Source organism: Anabrus simplex, chromosome 1 (genome assembly GCF_040414725.1).
Source record: "Anabrus simplex isolate iqAnaSimp1 chromosome 1, ASM4041472v1, whole genome shotgun sequence".
Classification (NCBI taxonomy): Eukaryota; Metazoa; Arthropoda; class Insecta; order Orthoptera; family Tettigoniidae; genus Anabrus; species Anabrus simplex.
The window spans coordinates 559,807,556-559,830,392 of NC_090265.1; the positions used below are offsets into that span (position 1 = coordinate 559,807,556).

A 22,837-nucleotide genomic window follows, 5' to 3' on the forward strand; every position below is an offset into this window, starting at 1 on the left:
GCCGTAACAACCTGGATTTTGCGATAAATTTCGGCAACATGCAAGTATGGTATCCGACTGATAGCGTGTTGGAGACGTCCTTCTGCGTAGGTTGAGATTTACCATAGGCCATCGGTGTATTTTCTCACGCGGAACTCACAACCCAGCAATATTAGATAGAGGGAATCGTTATTAAGAGCTAGTCTGGAACTCATGTATCCCCACCTGGACGCGGGAGCGGTGCAATAGGGACATGGCATCCTAAGAAGAAGTAGTTTCACTGGTGACTGCGCGGAATAGCAAAAGGGCTGTTTGCTCTAATCACTGTCGCAGTTCTCCGGCCAAGATGTGTAGGGTCTCTCAGGACTTCTCTTCCTCTTGATCTTCCCTTGTATAATTATTTGGAGGAGGGTGTAAGTTTCTGAGTGCCGAATGATATGACCAAATTAGGAGAGCTTTGTGATCTTAACAGCCCTTCATAGTTCTTTTTCTTGACATATCATGGTCAAAACCTCCTCATTCCATATAATGTCTACCCAATCGGTATGATGCATGCGATGGAGACCCAGATTTCAAATGCTTTTAATCCTCTCATGGTGGCTTTTGTCATAGTCCAGGACTTGACTCTGTACACCATGAAGAAGAGCATATAGCACTGTGGTATCCTAACCCAAAGTTAAAATTAAAGTCCCTGCTACAGAGTACTTGTGTTTGTCTTCACCACTTTTGACAATATCTGCTACAGGTTCTCCACACTGTTGGCCATTAGGACAGTGTTGTCAGCATATCTGATGTTAATCGTCACTCCATTCGCTTTGATGCTACTATATATTGTACCCGTTTAAATGGTGCCTGATTGAATTTGGGGAAGCTGGAGTAATTTTTGTAACGGAACATTGGTTTACAAGTGAGCATGCATCAGCTGTTACCGTGCCGTGCTGCTGCGGGTGAGTGTGAACTAGGTCAACAGGCCGGTGAAGGTCGCCACGTCACGCAGTTACGTCACCTAGCGCGCCTACAGCCGAGAGGGGAACGATATTCTGGAGAAATCTACTTGCCGGTGAAAAGGACAAATCACGTCACAAGGAGGTCAACAGCCAATGAAAAACGAGGAAGGTGCTGGAAGGTCTTAAGATCTTTCTAGAAAGAAATCGAAGCAGAGTCTCTAAGAAAAAGTTGAAGAGAACATTACAGTTTTTAAGGGAGAATCGAACAGAAGAGTCTCTAAGGAGAAGTCAAGTAATACAGTCTTCTGGAAGAACGTCGTATAATTTTAACTTCTAGGGAGAAGATGAATGTTCGCGGACAGTGTTATTAACTGTCTATTTCTTGTATGGCACCACCACTGTTTTATTTGAGTGCTAGTTCAACTTTTCGTCAGCCTAATTCAATATAGAGCGAGGTTGTTACAGCCGCACATTTCACCGTGTGGAACTTGCGAAACCACAGACAGTTCGTGCGCTCATTTACGCCGAGTGTTGCAGTAGAAATCTATGGAATGTCTCATTGGAAATTATAAGGGAAGAGAACTATCTGAAGTGAATATTCGAGAGGAAACCTGGCCTATAAAACATCGTAGTACCAGTAATAATGTTCCGTCAGCTTCAAGACTTACTGTAATCTTGTGGATGTGTTCAGAATTCGAAGCTTGGGGTAAAACTGAACCTGAGTGTACATCATTGTGCCAGTTAAGTGTCGTAGATAATTTAGTGGCATACAACTAGCCTGGATCGTATTTTCTGATACAAAATTTCAGTTTCAGCTACCTCTGTGAAGATTAGCCGACAGCATGCAACGAACGAGAGGAAAATCCTGGAATTTTCTGGAACATTGTTGGAGTGATTCAACGCTGCTGTACGTAGCCGTAGTCATGATGGGTTAAGCCAAAGAGTGCACGCCAGCGCGATGAACTTGTCCGTCTATAAGCCTCCATAGCAGAAGAAGAGGACGCCGACGCCCATAGCTGCATCCCGACGCCCACGATTTCCATCGGAACCAGAAGTACCATTGTAAAATTTCTTCTCTTTCAGTAGATGACTAGTAGATTGTATTCATGCTTAGAGGAGTGTAGTTTCTTTTGAAATGTTGTACTTAAATGGTGATGGTAGAGTATTCATGCATTCTTTGATTTATGGTTTCTACATTTTCTATCTTTGCATTTTCTTAGAACAATGTTTGTGTGTTTGATTCCGTGATAAGTAATCCCAGTTGCCAGTGAGTTTTACGAGGTCATGATTAATTAAGATCTTCAAAAGGAATTTTGGGGATTAAGACCTAAAAATAAGCCTAATAATAATAATAAGAAGAATAAGAATAAAATGTGGTCATAATAATCATGACGAGGAGGATGAAATTAAATATAGGAGTAAAATACTAATAAACCGAAGACTTAATGAACCATTAGTTTTGTGATATGACTGATATCAGAAGGGATGGTAATTGAAGTGTACTAGAAGCAGCTCATCGAGAAGACGTTTTCTAGGAGCCATAGTAGGAGAAATAAAAATAATTATTATAATAATAATGAAAGTCGGGTATTTGACTGGTTGTTGAGAATAAAAGTGAACTGTATTGTGATGGTGAATTTTACGATGAAATTGACTATATGGGACCACTAGGGTGCATGTCAGTCATAGTGATTATGGTGAATTATAGTGATGATAGTGATTTATGGTGATTTGATTATATTTAGGGACTAATAATAGTTCTTTCCTTCGCTCAACAACCGATATTGAATAATGTATGACTTGCTTATTATTAGCTTTTCCTGGGGCTCACAGACGCATCTTTCCGATGATGGTGGTGATGATTATTTCTTCGAGATTAATTTAGTCATCCTATTTCGTCTTGTAACAATAGTCTTGATGAATTCTTATTATGATCGGTTCATGCTATAAGGATCTTCAATAAAATTTAAGAGGAGAATATAATAATAAATGAATAATAATAATAAAGTATGATAGTTTCAACTGTGTGATAAATCTGCCTATAAACTGTTGGTGCGATGATGATGTTACGCGACAGTTATCCATGTCTTTCCAGGAATGCTTATTCTTTTCGTGTTTTTATGTGATTTATTAGTCAATGATGTTGTTGTTGTTGTTGATTACGTGGTGTTACGTGATGCTCTATCCATCCATAGAATTCTAGTCAGTTAGAAATCGTTGTTATGATTTATAAAGGAATACAGTCGAGCGAAATCTGTGAGAGAGGGGAAATACGCCAAAGAATTTCTCAAGGAATTTCTCAAAATTGTAAAGCATTTCTCGAAAATAAGGTGTATAGAATTTCTCAAGAACAAGTTGTAAAGAATTTCTCAAAGGTGTGAAAAAATGATTTAGGAAGGATTTCTCATAAGTATGACAAAGTTGTTTCTCAAGAAATTTTCTCAAAATATGCCAATATAAATTAGACAGAAAATTTGGTCAAAGATGTGCTAAAGTAAGAATTAATTAATGGGTAATCCGTAAAGATTAAGGAAGTAATGAAATATGGTTATCCCATGTTCAGTGTGACATTGTTTTGTTGCAATTATAACGACAGTATCACTAATTACGTGATTGATCAAATGTTACAGAGAATGGCTTCGGTTGGAAGTTCATTGAAGGTGTAATTGAATCCAATGAATTCGCTAAGCATGCCAAGGACTCATAGTCATTTTGTTAACGAGACGAATAATCAGTTGACTTAAGTTGAGGAAATGTTATAATGTAATTTCTTTCCTAGCATTGTCCAGACTGAATTTTATTTTCATTTTAATAAACCAGTTTATTTTGTTCTGATTCTTATTCCACATTATGTCTCCTATCCAGTCACCAATGGCCCTGCAAATATAAATCTTCTAAAGGTCGGTCCCGTAATAGCAAGTTGGCCCTGCGAACAGTCCACCCTTTTGGGACTCTCGCTCCGCCGACTGAGCGACCCCGGAGAAGGGGACATCATGCAGAGCCTCCCCGAAGCAAGCCTCTGAGTACAGGTTGAGCAGAAGCAGGGACAGAATACAGCCTTGTCTCACACCTTGTTTGACTGTGACTTCCTTCTTGAGTCTGTGTCCCATTTGAACAATGGGCCTTCTATTTCCAACCTAGGTTTTGAATTACTGTATATCATTTGTACCTGTCTCCTTCAGTATGGATGTAATTTTCTCAAGGTGAACTCTGTCGAAAGCCAAGTTACTGAAGCACATGAATACCAGGCAACTGACCTGTCTGCATCTCTGAACAAGGACCTGAATGCCAAACAGGGCTTCTCGAGTTCAAAGACATTTACGAAATTCAAACTGTGTACCAATGTGCTCATCTATTTTCCTGTAGATACGTTGGTGCATTATCGGTATTATCGGTACGAAGATTTCAGTGTGGTGCTCATCAGACTGATTATATGGTGGTATTTGCATTCTCTTGTGTTATGTCTCTTTGACAAGCTCACGAACGATGAGAGTAACCAGTCATCATATGGACTATATCATGGTGCCTACCTAGGTCCTCAATTTCAGCACATTGGTTTACAAGCCATGTGGCTTTGGCCTTCTTGATGCCTTGCCTGGTCCTTACACTGAATTCTCTGTATCTACTCGGATCTTGGTTTTTAAACTGACGTCTTGTCTCCATAAGGGCCAAAATGCCATTCATCAGTCACAGATTCTTTCTAAATTACTCTGACGTTAGAGTGTGCTGGGTGCAATATCCATATTGCAATTTCTGAACCGAGTCCACACATCCTCCACAGTATCTGTCTCTCCCTGGATTTTATATTGTTGTTCTAGATTTTTAATGACCTCTAGTTTCTTCTCGTCTCGAAGTCCAGTCTGTTAGGTACTTTTATCTTCTGTACTCTCTTCAGTCGGAGGCACATAGTGGCACAAAGCAGGTTGTGAATGGATGGAATGTCTGTTCCTGGCGTGGTCTTAATGGCTTTCAATTCTTTACAGAACCTTTTCCCTATCATGAAATAATCTATTTTGATTCCCAACCACTCTTTGTGGGTTGTCCGCAGGAGACTTACAAATGGTAAGGCGTCTCTTTGGCAAATGATAGGTGGTGTTTGTGAATGCCAGATCGTGCTCACACAAACCTGAAATGTCCAACAATTTCTCCATTTTTTTCCTTTCCCGACTTTTACGTTACGTTGCCTCATTAGTATGACCATGCTTGTTGTTCTTGATTGAACTGATTAAGTTCTTCTATGTCATTGTAGAAGAACTCAATCAAGTCCTCATCGCTGTCAGCTGTAGGTGCATAGATCTGTGAGACAGACATCCACTAGCATGGCTCCAACAGGGACCGTGATGATGCAGTCATTGTAGGGCACTATAGTCTTGATGGCCTGGTCCATTTCTTTGGTTGTGATGAGTGCAACTCCAATGTGGTGCTGTCTGTTATCCTTTCCACAATAGTACATGGAGTGCTCATGCACCAGGCACTTTCCAAAAACTGGCCACCTCATTTCACTGATACCGAGTATTTCAATGTCGAGCCTGTTCATCTGTTGGATGATGGTGTTTAGTTTGCCAGCTTCAAACAAACTACAGGCATTCCATGTTGCCATTTTAATGGGGTTATCTTTCCTCAATCTAATATGTGCGAAACAGGAGATTCTTCGCACCCCTGCCCATTTAAGGAGTGCCCGCACTCGGGACCTCATTTACTTTTACTGTCATAATGATTATCCTGGGAACTTAATAATGGAGTGGTTTTCCATGACCTTCTGCATTGCAGTAACTCACCTTCCTCCAGCTCAGCGTGAATCTCCCTGGTTCTGAGCCTCACTCTGCCTATATGCTTCAAGTTTACTAGTTAAATGATCCCACCAATACATGTCCTCACTCACTCACTCACTCTCTCTCTAGTGAGAGGAGGGTACACATCTTTGACTCCTGGCACCATAATTACTGCTAATGAATGCATATCTGATGGAATATTCACAGTAAACGATCTACAAACCATATGTTTAAAGAATTATAAACGAACTCGAGAATTTAAAAACCCCAAAACAGTTTTCATCCTCAATGGAAAAATTGTATCATGGATTTAAAGATAAAAGACATTACTTTACAAACTACAACCATTTACTAATGAAGTTCCCTTAAAGTACTGGACCGAAATAAAAATGATACACTTATAAGTTCAAACAACTATCTCCTGGGACTCCAAAAATTGCCACACACATGCTCCAATCCATTTGCTGTTTCAGCCATTCAATAGCAAGATCCAGCTAACATTTGAAGATAAACTCTAGTGAAATAAAAAAATCTACTACTTATGGTACAGGTAATTGGAGAAAAAAAAAGTTAATCAACAGTATGTAAATTCTGAAATGGTCCATGACACATCCAGCAACAGAGCGTTCAATAAATTTTAGGGACCTTACCTGTGAGAGGCAGCATGAAGCTATCAAACCTGTCCTCATCTTCACCTAAATCCACCATAAGTAGCCTGCCCAGTGAGGTATAAAACATGGAACGGCATCGCATCTCACTTACAGCGACACTATTTCCCAGGAATGGGAAGTGTTCACTCTACAAGAAGGAAAATAATGTTAAAATTATAAACTTATCAAAATAACAACAAATCTATTCATAATGAAAGGACTAAAACCAACAGTGGTATTCATATGAGATTCATAGAAATTTGAGACACTGCTATGAAACTGTTCTCTTCAACAAGTGTTCTTCCAATTTGAAATTTCTCTCTCACTAAATAACTCCTTGTGTGCCAAGAGTAGTGTCGGAAATCCTGGGGCATCTACAGTGAAATGATGGGAAGGATGTTATCAGGAATGGATTTTACCCTTAATTATTCAGTTATAACAATGGCGTCTGGTCTGCAGAGACCTGGTGCAGGACTTTTGAGTTGATGTTCTGTAAGCGATGTGTCCGCCTTTGCTGGCAGGACCTAATGTTTACTGTGCACTATGTCTTCTGGTATAGGCTACAGCAATTTTGTTACTTTCAGAGATCTGTCTCTGTCTTATCCTTGGCTTTGACAATATGAAAGTGACTGAGGTATGAGTGATGCTAGTAATGCCAATCCTTATGCAGCCAGTCCCTGCTATGAATGGTGTGAAAATGTTCCTCATAGGGTCGGTTGGTGTATGCATTTCAGTGGGCTTGGTAGACTGATATGTAACAGCAACTCTGGCTCGGTGAGAAAAGCAATGGGAAACTACCTCACTCCTCATTTCCCTAGTACGCCTCTTCAGTGATGCCTAGGCCATCTATGACAGCTGATGGCAGAGCTGTTGAGGATCCCACCAGCGTTAACGCTGAGGACTGAATATACATAAGCGATGTGTGCATTGCAAGGATGGAGCCATATGGCACAAACGCCCAACCGAGCCAGAGGAATTAACAAAAGACCCATCTGGGAATCAAGCTGATACCCCTTGGTCCAAAAGCCAACATGCTAACTATCAGCCACAGAACCTGTGATTGTAACTACTCTAATCACATTAAATACCGGTATGTATAAAATACAATACTCAATTGTCACACTATGTGGTCTCACTTTGTACTTACGTTCAGGTTTCCACATATAGTAACCAGAAATACTAACAATTTAATTTATGATGGGTATCAGCAACAAATAAATTTAACAGTAGTAGAATGAGAATCTTGAATAACTCTAGGGTGTGCGGTAATAAGCTTACTTTGACAGCATAAGGGAAAAGGATATTGACGTTTGGTTTCCCAACCAAGATTTGAGGTTATCTAATCTAGCATTGAAATGAAACAATTAATTGCATTTGATACCAAACAAAATATATTCTTTAAATTTTGAATTTAAATGGTGAGACTTGCTGTGATAATTTGAATGACAATATAAAACTCTGAAATTACAATGGAAAGAAAATCTAGGCATTAAATTTGAAATCCTCTTGACCGGACACTTCAAATCTGTACAAGAAATTTATCCCTCACTGTTTCACTTAACAGTACCTTGAACACTTTGAGTGTTATGACATATTCCTTAGAATTGGTATCAGGTGTAGGCATATCACACCTAATTTGGTGACGTATCCTTTTAGTTTCACAAACGAGATATAGCATAGCTTGAAAATATATCCACACTGCACAATCAACTTTACACTTAATTCACTGATAACTGTTGATTTGCATTACAAAGACTCAATATTCGGCTGTCACCGAACTGACACAAGAATTTAAAGTTAAAAACTTCATGATTGTTCCGTATTGTACATCTTCTGACACAAGAACTCGACTGAACAGATACACGGAACACACTCCGAACATTTAATCCATTTGGTCAATGAAGACTACGTATCCATGTCGCTGCTTCTTCTCCATCTGACTGTGGTAAGGCTCTACCTCCAACTGACTGGCTGCTATAGGAGACTGGTCTTTTTATAGACACTAATTGCCACATCGTATTACACCCACATCATGGTTAAAACAGTCCATGACACCACACAAACCCAGCTCCAAAGTGTTAAAGATTGTGTTGCAATCACCCTAGGCAGAATAGGAGCTCCCTTAGTCACGTCTGTATTCTCAATGAGCCCTCAGACGTTTGGGACAATACCATGACTTGACAGACACGCGTGACCACCATATTCTTTGGGCTACAACATTATAGACTGGTCGCTGTCTGTCATTGATCAAGTTACTATTCTTAGAGTAAACACAAGGATTCATCATCATCATCATCAGTTTTCTACTCCAGTTGCCCGGGTGTGGTTTACGAGCACTCTCCACTTCTGTCTGTCCATGTACCACTCTTCTCTCAAGACGACATCCCAGCTGATTCCTCTTGTTCCTATGTCCTCTTTCACTTGGTCCAGCCACCTCTTCCTAGGTCTTCCTACCGGTCGTTTTCCGGCCACGACAGCGTGTAGCCATTGTTTTGCTGTCCTTCCATTGTCCATTCGTTTGACATGGCCAAACCATTTCAAACGGGCCCTTGTCACTTTTTCATTCAGGGATGGGTACACACCAGCTTGCTCCCTTATTCTTTCATTCCTTACCCTGTCCCTTTTTGTCTTCTGTACCATAGTTCGTAGGAACTTCATTTCTGCGGCTTGTAGTTTGCTGTCCACTTGTTGGGTTGTTGTGCAGGTTTCTAGGCCATATGTTATTATGGGGGTGAAGTATGATTGGAATAGAATCTGCTTTGATCTTAAGGGAACTTGTTCGTTCCAGAGGAGGTTCCGAACTTGATGGTGAAACTGAGCTGATTTTTGAATGCGGTTGTTAATCTCATGCTGTATTCTGTTATCACTTGAAATGATGCACCCAAGATGTTTATATTGGTCTACTGTTTCCAGTTGTGTACCTTCCAGCACTATTTTTCCTTTCTTCTTCTGGATTCAGTATTATTATTATTATTATTATTATTATTATTATTATTATTATTATTATTATTATTATTATTATTATTATTATTATTATTATTATTTGAGTTTATTAAAATGTTGAAAGGAGTTGCAACAAAAATGAAGGTACGGATTTAGGGAAGAAATAAAAAATCTACATATAAATGGCGGGACAATTTGACTGTGGTAAAGCTAGACAAAAAAATTGTTCATAGAAAAATTTTGATGGGTGCAGCTTCAAGAAGAACACGTTTTATGCCAAGAATAGATTTGGGAATTCTGACATACCATTAAGCGGAGGTAATTTCCTCTAAATTTAGCCTTCTCTGTCACAGGCAGCAAGGCACAGGGACAAACGTTACAAAACTTTACAAAGATTTGGTATGAATATCTCCACTTCAATGTTTGCCCATGAATAACTATAGCATAGCTGCAAACTTTTAGAAGTCAAAAATAGGAAGATTTTTTAATACTTGGATTTCATCACATATATTGCACCATGGTCTAAGTAAAAAGAAAAAACAGGATAAAAGGCATACATTATCTACAGTTACAATGTGAATTGACCATAACATTTAAAATCTTAAACTAAAAACATAAAAATGGTTACAAGAAAATGTACCTAAATACTCTCACTTATGACACATACATACATACGAATAATAATACTGTCTAACATCGATATCGCGAACCTCCGTTACTCAAATTTTCAGTATCTCGAAGTAACTTAGATTTAGTACAATTTACGAACTTCATTGTGTAGATCCGTATTGATACAGTTAAAACTAAGAAACAATGTTAGGTTTTGGTCCACCCAATCAATACACATCACTTTTACAAATGACAAACTAATTAAAATACATATTAAATATTAGGGAATATTTCGTCTCTATTTGAGACTTCAACAGCCCTAAAAACACGTGGTATCTTACAAGAATCATTATTCAGAAACTGACATAAATGAAAGAACCCATAGGGAGAGCGGGAGGGCAAACAAAAATCTAAATGACATACAAGATAACAAAAATCTCTTATATGAACAGATACCATCACTTCTATCATCCCCAAAGATTAATAATTTGAAGTCACCTCGTCTAATTCAAACTTCCTGCCCTCCTCCCGCTCCCACTATAGGCCCACCAATAGCATTGTTCGCCCCCCTACCGCCACTAGCCAAGTTCCGCCGAGCTAAAGAAAACACAACTATAACACGCGCAGTAGCGTTGTGAGAAGCAAGTAAGAGCGAGGTTCAGTCGTAAACCAGCTATAGGGAGTTTCATCCAATTTGATGGTAAGCTTTTACAAGATGTGGATTTGTACCAATCCTATTTCTGAGGCCAGAATTTCGATCTCCCCAGTCAACACACTGAAACTACCAGATTCCAACAATGCTTGCAACATTTTCAAGTAAGGTCGTTCATATTTAACACTGCAGAAAGATTGTTTGCTAGAAGTTAAACTATCTCATTAAATATGTGTATATTTGTTCTCCAGTGTTTTCTCAACAGTTCATAAAGGAACTTCCATTTTAAGTACGGACAGCAACAATGGACATTGTTCCGTACGAGACGTTACGGCAGGCATGTTACATTTCAAGTTATATTTCAATTTTAACATTGAAGACATCATAAGTTTTTGCAAGAAGTGAGGTCATTTTGTGTAAATAATATATCATTTGGGTGTCTCAAATAATCCTTAAAAAGGCATTGGGTTCTTCCATTTATTTCAGTTTCTGAATAATGAGTCTTGTAAGCTACCATGTGATTTTATGGCTGATGAATTCTCAAATAGAGACGAAACATGTGTCTAAGTTATTTAATTAAATAGTTTTTCACTTGTAAAGTGATGTGTATAGATTTGGTGGACCAAAACCTAACATTGTTTCTTAATTTTAACTCACATTTTCCAGCCGTTTGTCCCATTCTTCACTTATATTTATTTCTCTGTTCTCAAAATTCGGTTATACGAATTTCTCGAAGCAAACATTTCCTCCCTTGAAGCAAAAAATACTCTGTAACTCGAATTTTGTGCAACATTAACTGTGCAATATGGCATTTGTGATTTGTGAGAAACAGTTAACAAGTAAAGAAAGGGTTACGGTAAAGCTGGAAACGAATATTACGGGAACCGAAAAACTCAAACGTCTAGTGATTGACAAATCCTCAGCGTTTCTCGGGTGTCGATCAATTACCGGTCACATACGAAAGCAAGCCCAGGAGTCCCAAATGACAAGCTCCACTTATGAAACTCGGATGCGTGGTACTGACGAGAAGTTTCAACGTGAAGGGAGGAAACAAACAGAAGAGGCTAATGGAGACTTTTCCAAAGGTGTTAATGGAGCTATGTTTCTTGTTTCAGTACTGTATATACTGTAAAAGTTACTATAGTAAGTGTTATAATTAAAGTGATGCCGTAAAATAGAGTTTCTTTGTATAATTTTAAGTACCGTTAAACATAATGTATTCAGTAAAAGCCCGCAGATACATATGATTAAATTATGTGCTATACATGCTCCAAAACTGTATTCTCTATATCTCGAAATTTCGATAACTCGAAATAAACTGAATGGAAATTTAATTTTATAGATTTCTCTGAACACTTGTAGATAACGTTTGTTATACTTTTTGGCCATAACATGAAGACAATACCAGAAACTGTCACCGACACAACTCCCTGAAATACATTTTAACTCATTAAAATTATGAAGAAACAAAAATGCACTAAAATACGCGAAACTACCACATACTAAACAGATCGGTGCGTCTCATACATTATTAACAGGGGAAAAGTACAGAACAGCTGGAAAAAACACGTGGCCTACAACAACTCCAACGAAATTACGCACAGAAACGATGTTATTAGTGCATGAACCACACAATAGGAAAATCATTCTTTCATCCCGATTAACTGAGTTACTAGCACGCGCTAGCCTCTCTTGCTTGTAGGAAGATTGCCGTCCCGAATCCCCAGCCATAAAGCACACATGCTGTTGTAGCGAGCAGGAAACACAATACACGAAGGCGATAGACAATACACTCGCGAAATAAAGCATCAAATAAAAACGCTTGAAAACAAGGTTGGGTAAATTACACAAGCACATAAGAATTTATCCTTTATCCTAGGGGAAGATTATTGACTGTACTGGAGGTTATATTCGTCAAAAATAGGATGAATTAAATCGGAATATCGGAAGATGAATAAAAATAAAAAAAAAAGTTTTCGGGTGAATCAGACGGGTTGGCAGATATGCTATAGGCCTATGGAGTGACTCAAGAGTTCGCAGATCCATAAACGTCAAAGTTTAACTCCCACCTACAGCTACACTCAATAGGGTTCATGAGGAAGTTTCATAATTCCTGTAACGATTCTATACAACTGACATGTACGTAATATGGGAAGTGTAACTATTGTTCATTTCACATTTCCAATTATATTTTACATACTAATTTTTACTGTCCTAGACAGGCTTACATACTAGTTTGACAATAAAAACCAAGAAAAGTGATGATAAATTTGTTTGGTCATATGACAACAGTTTTATCCTCCTGGGGCTTAAACACTTCTCATTTGGTCAAATCTCACAAAACTGTGTACTTCTCTAACAGTATTTTGGTGGGAGAAGAAGACAGTGAAGTGAGAAGCACACCACATCAAAGTACATGACTTTTTAAAAAAGGAACAGTAACATAGTAAATTTTTATTTATGTTATTTTTTAATTTTTTTGTAGGATATTCATTTTTTAACAGTGTCCTTTTAAAAGAACACCAGGCCTTCAACAAACTATCAACTGTTACCAACGACAAACTGTCTTTACTTGCTTTACAGATTATGAAAAAGCTTCAGATAGTGTTAAACGCTTACATTTATACATATATATCAGCTGAAACATATTGGGTTTGATAGTAAAGATGTTAACATCATCTAGAAGCTTTATTGGATCCAGATAGCTCACAAGAGGACTGGAATCCATGTTAGTGAAGAGATCAAGATACAAAAAAGGTGAGACAAGGCTGGATCATCTCTCCAATCCTTTTTATACTAGTTTTCAAATTGCCCTTGATTAAGTTGATTAAGGAACCAAGATCAGTGGGAAATGAATGAACACTATCCACTGTCGAGTTGACGCTGTGAGCATTTTGTTGAAAATTTAGAAGACCTTCGTTCTTTTTGAATGCCAACAAAATAAGCAAAGAGTTTGACATTAAACATCCAAAAATCAAAATTAATGGTAATTAGCAAGGAGAAAATCAATAATGCTGTTATAGCACTGTACAGAAACACCCTTGAAAGGGTGTCACAATATTAACTTTTTTTTTTTAAATTACAAATTTGCTTTATGTTTCACCAACACAGATAGGTCTTACGGCGACAGTAGGGTAGGAAAGGGCTAGGATTAGGAGTGGGAAGGAGTGACCATGGCCTTAATTCAGATACATTTGCCTGGTGTGAAAATGGGAAACCACAGAATCATAAGTAAGCAAACTGTCTCCTACACTGTTTGTAACTACAAATATCAAACAAACTCCAAAAACCAGTATCTACAGATCAGGTGCAGCTTAATGTAGTAAATGAAGAAACTGAAAAATGGGGAATGAAATTCAATGATGCAAAAGGCCAGGTAACAGTGATAGAAAGGAGAACAAAAGGAAAAGAACACAATAAAAATCTGGACCAAACATATTGAAGCAAAAATTAAGTTCCCAGTTGGGAACAATAATTTAATTTCACCGATTAAGGACATTAAATTAGCATTAAGTTGGAAGTATTTATGCTTTTTCAATTGTAAAATAACTGGCATTTCTTAAACATAACCATGTTTTTCAAGGAAGGCCTTGTCCATGACTATGAATTAGTTCTTTATGGAATAATATAAACTGTCACAAGTTTTATTACATGATTTATTTCACAATGCATTTCAAAGACTTTTTTCTATCTTCAGATGGTGAAAATGGTGACATATAATTGTTGCTTTACTTGATACACAATCATTTTCAAAGAATATTAATTGTTGCATTTTAAAATAGGAGCTATGTGCATTTCGAATTTATAACATCTGTGCATGGTCAATTACGGGTGTGTGTGTCGTCTCAGAAATGTACAGTTGATGCTAAAACTTAATCAAGTTTTTAAACATTCCCTTTCAATTTCATCACTGAGCATGTGCTGAGAGGATTAATATCTATAAATATCTAGATTTTCTCAAGTGTTCAATTTTATCTCTTTTGGATGTGTATCTAAAATGGTGAGATAATTTTGTTTGATACTTCATGTCCTGTCTCATGTAGATGTGCAGCAACTACTGATTTTCTGTACTTATGTAGCCAAAGTACTGTCAGGTGTTCTTGATATCTGATATCAAATCCCCTTCTGTAAACACATTCACAGATTTTTTTCAGGTGATTTTACTAACACCACTGTTAGAATGTATCTAGTATATTGACTGAGTGTGGTACGAACTTACCCAGGCAGTTTATATAACAACATTTCTGCCTGGTAACAGTTTATATTATTTCATAAAGAACTAACATTTAGCCTCAGAGTGGCAGCAGGCTCATCAATGGGAATGCCACACCTCTCCCAGACTGTGCTGACTAGTACTCTGTTGAGGCACCACTGCTAGCCTCCTCTGAAGCACAATGCAATGACATTGTACTCAGGGATATACGTATCTCCACTAATCAGTGTCTTGGAGAGGTGTGGCATTCCAACCGATAAGCCCGCTGCTATCAAGAACTGGTCAGAAATAAAGGAAAATGAAGAAATGAATCTCCAGTCCATAAATCTGGAATTTCATATGCTATGACACAAAAAGAGATGACAGATTTACTATTTTGTAAACAGGAAAGGTTACACACTTCTACCACTCGATCACAAATTCTTACCGTATGGTTGTTGAGCATGAATTGAACTTCTTCCAATTTCACCAGCTTTCGCACACAACTGTAGCCAACAGATAGGTCATTCAGAAGTTGCAATGTTTTGGAAATAATCTGCTCACTACGACCCCAGTATTTAAGATTTGTTATACTGAAAGAATGAAAACAAAAATTGTCAAATTTGTAACATTAGATAAAAATATATACCAGGTGAATCACCTGCTCCTTATAATAATGTTCTGGGCTAAAAAACTGCTTATAGACAATCTGAAAACATCAGTCACTGTAGTTACACAAAAAAGCACACAATAAACCCACAGAAAAACTCTCTTAAGGACATAGCAATGTCTCTAATTTGTATTAATTTGTCCTCAGATCTAACAACACATGACATACCCTTGGTATTAATAAACAAGTAGTGACCATAGCAATGACCCACGTTTAGTTTCATGAAGCTAATAGCTGACATAGTGGTAGGCTGTTGTTTGCCAAGTGCAGTGGAAGTCTACCTAAGCAGAGGTTTCCTATACCCTATAGGAAATTAGGCAACATGCCGGTGTCTAACCGTTAAATGTGGCAAGAAGAGGCCTGTGTCTGAAAACTGAAACTCCACATGCAAGAAAAATATGAATACAGTGTGGGACATGACCCACTGACCAGCACTCAGATACTTATCCCACTCGGCTACAGAACAGATGTGCACGGGGCATGTATTAAAGATATACGCACAACGAGCAATTCTCCTCCATTTTGCTGTTCATAAATCATGTCACTGTTATGAGGTTTTAAGCGTTAATAGCACATTTTACTATACCTATTGGCTAGGCATGGCCTAAAACTTTACCATCTTTCTAAGCAATAAGTTCTTTCTTCTTTTCCGAATACTGAGCAAACATAACCTTCAGACATTCGTGGCATTAAATTTTCTTTCCCACCCCTCACGGATGACATTTCTTGCTATGTACTCAACAACATTTTCAGAGTACTTGAAGAATGACTCATAATTTGTAGCACAGCAATAATGATCAGTAGAGGTGCTGTGATCAAAAGGAACCACAGTACATAGATGAGAGAAGCATCATTCTTGTCGATGAGTCAATATGTCCCAGTAAACACTTCCTGTATACTGATCCGAATTGCTCTGCATCAGAATTATTTCCGTTTCCTCCCCTATTACGTACGGATGAGAAGAGCAATTCTAAATTGTCGGTAATGCCTTGCGCAGCTAACATCATCTCTCATTTAACTAAACACCCGACCCCGTACAGAAACGGGACAAGGGTTGGTCACACACATATAGTATGTTCAATGTTCTGAAAAGAGAGTACTTTGATGCTTGGGATAGCACTCGTCTATTCATTGTCTCTGCCTTCAATCTGAGTTATTCTCGCATGCATCATTCTGGTCACCATCCCATACTGCATCATCCTGACTTCCAACGCATTTGCAATGCCCGTCTTCAAGAAACTCCTCACAATAATGTCTGTCAACACCATAACCCCTGCCCGCATAACCGAATCACACGAGTTCAACAGACGGCCTCTTTATTTTGCCTGCTGGCATCACCTCATGCTCCCCTCCTGCCATCCATTCAGCGTACAATTTACGTATGTTGTCCTTGAAGGGCTTGTTGACGGAAACATTTAAGGGCTGCAGACAATGTGTGAGTCCACCAGGCATGTTTCTTCGTGTCTTCCACCACGTGCCCGCGGAAAATATCCCACACTAGCATTGCTGGGCGTCGAAGCAGTGCCCCTCGCCGTGCTCCCCACGTACGGACCCAGTCCTGGACAAGAGCTGTGTCCATCCATACTTTCTCTTGAACCCGTACAAGAATGCCTTTGGGAAATTTCACTTTACGCACTGTTTTTCTTTTGAAAATAACTTACGGTAGCAATTTTCTTCTGTCTGTGGTTATTGCTAGCATGACAGTGAAGCGCTGTTTTCACACCCAGTTGTTCATACAAGCAAGCTAAATTATCCCTTCTTGTTCATGGTGGTGTTGCATAGCATGTCGAAGTTTATAGAGGTTTGATCTGCAATGCCAATTTAAGGTAAGAGGTAATTGTTTTACTTCCGCATTGCTACCATGTGGCAATGAAAATCTATGATTTTGTTGCTTAAATCGCTTGGCATTCTGTCAGAGCAATGTTCACCTTCACAGACACAATCCCTTTCGTGTCATGAATCTACGGATCAAACCCTGGCTCACTTTCAGATCTATACAGCCGATTCCTCCTTTAATCGCTAGTTTGCGCACTTTGAAATGTAACATCTCGTGCAAGATACTAAAGCCATCATTTTGCAACTATTTTTGTACTTTCTTACATTGTCTCGTCGGAAAGGTTTTCGACACTTCCCTCAAGGCACTGTATCGTCACTGGGCTTTCAGACAGGAGCCGAAACTGCTCCTTCGTAAGTAACACAAATTTAGTATTTTAATATTATCGCCCACGATTATGTTACCGAAACCAGAAAAAGATGTTGCACCCTACATACATGAAGCCACAGGAGATTTTTGGATTGCCTATTACCGTTTTGGTCCTAATATAAGACTGGGAATTTCAAGTTTTTGTGTTAAAATGTTATAAAAAACGCAGTCGTCCTATTTGCGTGCGTTACATTAAAAACTTTGTATCATTTCCCACTCATACCGACTTGTACAGCGAGCGCGCTTTCCAAATGAGCCCAACGTCTGAATAACCATAATTTTGGAAGTGATTATGATACCTTTTCTCTTTTCAATCTGGTTGTGAATAATGACGGGCAGAATTGAATATAATGCATTCAAGAACTTTTAAGAATCGGTACTTACATTCAAAACCATATTCTCGTGTTCAACATAAGCTTTAAAAGGCGACGTAGGCCTGCGGTACAAGATTTCCAGAAACTGACTATGAACAGTATACCGGTGACCAAATTACAATGGAATATTTAAAAAAAGGGCTTTCGGCATCATGTTGTGTGCTTTTGTATCTAATGTGCTTTATTTTATTAGAGAATTAAAAACTACTTGTGATCGATTGTTGTTTGGTTTGGCGTTATTAGATTTTTCGAAAAGTTTGGCCTGATCAAAGTTGCTGTATTGAAAGAAGTTTTCACGGGAAACTGACAAAGTTTCCCCGGTAAAACTGAATGTAAAGTTTCGATAAGCCGCGTACCGGTAATTAATATCTGAAGCCGGCTCTGCAGTCTAACTTGTCTGCCTGTCATCCGAAGAGCCCGGGTTCGATTCCTGGCTTGGTCAGGCATTTTACCTTGGATATGAGGGCTGGTTGCAGGTCCACTCAGCCTACGATTACCTTTAATGAAGATTAAGGAGCTATCGAAATGTGAGATGGCGACCGTGACTGAACAGCGGTTGCTTGGTAGGCGAAGGCCCATTGCGGCTGTAGTTTGGTTTGGTGTAGGAGCGTTTGTAAGATTATAATTATACGTATTTCATTTTTGTGATGTTTAGCCACATTGTTGATGGTTCATTCATTCCTAGATTTTCCATTTTCTTGTGTTGTACGTTTCTTGTTCAGGGTCTCTCCAAAAACGGAGAATCGAGGTTCCACTGTACATATTTGTGTGTATATTTAAAGACGTTTGATGTTTCTTTTCTGCTTTAAAACCACAGTAACCTAAACTACATTAGTAAAATGTTCACCTATTATACCCTCCCTTTTTTTTTTAAGCTGAAACTTGGGAGAGGGGGGGGGGGGGTGGCAAAATGGGTGTATGTGTTAAATAGGCATGTAAATATGATACTAATAACAATATAATCAATTAACTTGATCAAACTTACATTTTCCTAATAAAAACACTAAGAACCATCGATTCATCGCTTAGGCCCAATACTTCCGACAGCCGTCTGTACACTTTGGAATTTTTTTGAACCTGGAACAACACAATAATCAGTACATTAATAAACATTAATACCGACTATAGAAAAGGTTACCAACATAAACCAATTCAAACCCAGGAAATATTTTAAAATGTTACTTACTTGATCTCCCACATAAATTTTCCTGAACTGCTCAAAGAAACTAAGCATTGCAAGTTCTAACTTCTCACAACCTCCTTGAGCTAGTCTCGAATCAGTCAAGTTCATCAACTGAAGCACCCTGCAGAAGAAAATAAGCATTATTAGAGAGCATGGCACATAATTAACAATGTTATATACAGCAGAAGTCCACTATAGCGAGAACTCTGTTGTAACAACAACTTTTATCTGTCCCTATCCCTGATGCATTTGTTATTACGAGCGATTTATGTACTCCAGCAATTATATTGAAGCATTCAATTATCTTAGTATAGTTTTCACGCTATGTCAACTAGCAAGCTCCCTCGTCGGAGTCTATTAGTAATACTCGTCAACTGGAATTCTGTAAACACAATTTGCAAATGAAAGAGAACATGTTCCCGTATTTTAAATACGGAAATACGGGAATAGAATGGGCAATAACAGTACTTGTTAGAAATAAAGGCTGAAATAAACAATCGCTTAATTTAAATGCTACGTACCAAAATTAATTAAGAATGTGATACGCCTCAAAATACGGGCCAAAGTGCACGAGTGATTCCAGAGGTTAAGTTGTTCAGTTAAAGCTCGTTAGGACGTTTCTGCAGTGGACAAGGAATGAGAATGTGTTAAGCAAGAAAACGTACTATTGAATACACGAATCAGAACTAACCCTTGTAAGATGGTTGTAATTATGTTCATATTCCCTGTTAAATGACCCTTGTGAATTTCATTGTCAAAGCTATGCTCACCTTCCTTAAAAGTAGTTAAAACATCTTATCGCAATTTTGATTTTCTGAAGATCCATTGGATGTGACAGGTGTGTCATTAAGAAAGAACAGCAGAATTGCATTTTGTCAACAAGAAAGGACAGCAGGATTTCATTTTTGTTTGTAATATTTGTATTGTGAAAAATGAAGAAATAAGAACTCTGGACTCAGCTGGAATATTTTTTTATGTAACTGGAAGAAAATCTGAATTTGAATATACAGTATTTGTAATAATTTTTTTTAAAGGTAATTTAGGGAAAAATCAAGATATACGGAATTGTAAATGAACATTGCAAGATGCGAGAATTATTTTTGAAGTGATTTTTTTATATTTAAATTTTATGTAATTGATCATTTAAATTGATGTCACCAAGCGTGAAGAATAGACATTTGGGACGTTTTAACTTGAAGAATTTCTTGAAGAATTATTTGAAAATTATTCTTTTAATTCTGCATGTCAAAATTGTAACATTGTAGTAAAACTCGTGCGGTACATAACTTTTGGACCAGTGGGTACCGCACGTGGAGAGTAGGCTGTCCCTTAAAAGGGCAAAAAAATTTTTTTTTCATTTATTCAAACGCATACCCCGTTCTTGTGTTTATTAGTCTATTAGTTACCCAAGTACAGAATTTCAACTTCCTACATTAATTTTAACCCGTGCCGACGGGGCTTAAAAATTTCAGAAAATAGCTGCTTAAAGGGTCTCTTAAATGTAGTTGTAGATGATCACTCACAACAATTATTTTAGAGAAATATAAATGAAAACAGAAATTTACATAATGCTCTTCTTGTAAGTAACAAAAAAGATATAAATTTTATAGTTATTCATTTGGATATTACCTCTTCAAAGTCTCTTTTTTAACAGTCTGGGTAAATTTTTTTATGTTCTTGCACACAATGTAATAAGAAATGCTTCTCTTCTTCATCTGCGGTAATCAAACCATGAAAGTCTGTCATTAGTTTAACAGCTCTTTCAGCTGTGTCATCAACTGCTTTTAAGGTAGAAACCACCTTTTTAGCTTCTACAAATGCCACGTTGTCTTTCCACGAAGATACAATTCCTTGAAGGAAATCACTGTCAAGTTTCAAATTTCTGTAAAAAATATTTTCACCGCCTTGTCAATATTTTATACATTTTATTTTGTTTAATTACCGTACGTGTACATGTTTCGAGAGCCACCGCTTTCTTCTTCTTCAGCGGTGCCAAACATGAATTGATCCTTGGACTATGGTACAATGGTATAATATAACAAGTATTATATGAATTTTGAAAATTGTTACAACAATTTCTCTTAGTTTCACCTTTCCTATTTACTATGTCATTTGTTGCAGATTTTACTGGAATTTTCTTAAATAATGAAATCTATTACATTAATCTCTATATGTTAATTTATGTCCTTATTTACATCTGAAAGAATAAATATTTCTTCTTGTCTAAATTTAACATTAAAACTTCATAACAGTATTGAATGACAATTATCAACTGCAGAAAATATTCAATACTGTTATGAAGTTTTAATGACAATTATACAAGTTAAGCAACGGGAATCAACACAACTAGCCAGATTTCAAAAGTATTTTATTTTTTTATTTTATTCTTATTTTTAAACAATTTTAAAAGATGTTCACCGGATGAGTTTCGGCGATAAAATGTTGGACTGAAGAAGATTTTAGACAAAAAGTGTTAGCTTAAGGCATAATTTTATTGTTGTGTGACTTTTAAAATGTTATAAGATTGTCAATTAGTTTTATAGGAGTAATCTTGAACCAAAAGAATTGTTTTATCATCTTATACAATCTTAGATTAATGATAGTTTGGCTGATGATGCTCACGAAAAGGAGCGAAACATGTACCATGTAAACATCATAATAAATATGTAAGTTTGTAATATACTTTTATTGTATTGAAAAGGTGGCAATTGGCAAAACTAAAGGAATTGTATCACAAGTACTACAGTGTCGATCTAACAGTTCAAAGTTTTAGAGCTAGAATGACCAGACTGCTGACAGCCACGAACACTCCTGTGTAATTAATCCATGTTAAGTGTGCACACTGCTCATTCAAATCACTGCCTCAGAGTACAGATCGAATAGCTGGAATACTGTGATGATCCAGTGTGCTACGTACCAGCAGTATCAGAAAATTTATGAATCAAAGGAATAGCATGCTAAAGACGAGAGAGATCTAACTCCTCAGCTACTTCCCACCAACATTCAGGCAGGCTGTTATACCCGATATGCAGCATTAATCCCATCTATCAGAGAAAAATGGCAGCAGAATACACAAAGCACGTCACAACAAACAATGGTCAATGTAATGTTATTGTTGATCACTTTTATGAGCATTCGATATCGGAGGCCTACACATTTAGTTTTCTTCCAAATCTGTGATATTAGAGCATCTAATGTAAAGCAAGTCGTTGTTTCTTTCATGACTCCCTCGTGTTATTGTTCAAGCGATCGTTCCTTCATGACTTTTTTCTCATTTTTGTAATCATCTCAAAATTTAATCACCATCACCACCAATATTATTATAGTCGGTGCAGTAAAACTGAATAAGCAAATTATCACAAAAATAATTTATTCTATTATCACCACCTATTCAATACAAGCCATGTGCTACGTGGATGAAATCTACATAATACTATATACACTTCTCAGGGACATGTTTCGCCCCTTGTTAAGGGCATCATCAGCCTGTAGGTAACCTTAAGGTCAAATGTCTGAAACATACATGGATTACAATGAAAAGTATTTTACACATTAACCCATGTATGTATAGATAATGTTTCGGACATTGATCTTATCTACAGGCTGATGATGTCCATAACAAGGGGCGATACATGTCCCTGAGAAGTGTATAGTATTAAGTAG

At 37.6% G+C, this 22,837-nt stretch overlaps 1 protein-coding gene across 5 annotated transcripts in view; it reads right to left on the bottom strand.

Annotated features, from left to right (window-relative positions):
• Positions 1-22,837, bottom strand: part of Ranbp16 (Ran-binding protein 16) — a 360,844-nt gene that overhangs the window by 111,102 nt on the left and 226,905 nt on the right. For all 5 annotated transcript variants that reach the window (XM_068225077.1, XM_068225075.1, XM_068225076.1 and 2 more), the window contains exons 11-14: positions 19,178-19,295; positions 18,977-19,068; positions 15,193-15,337; positions 6,349-6,496 (exon numbers count right to left, since the gene is read on the bottom strand). In XM_068225077.1, the coding sequence (XP_068081178.1) occupies positions 6,349-6,496; positions 15,193-15,337; positions 18,977-19,068; positions 19,178-19,295 (503 nt within the window). The remainder of the gene's footprint in view (positions 1-6,348; positions 6,497-15,192; positions 15,338-18,976; positions 19,069-19,177; positions 19,296-22,837) is intronic.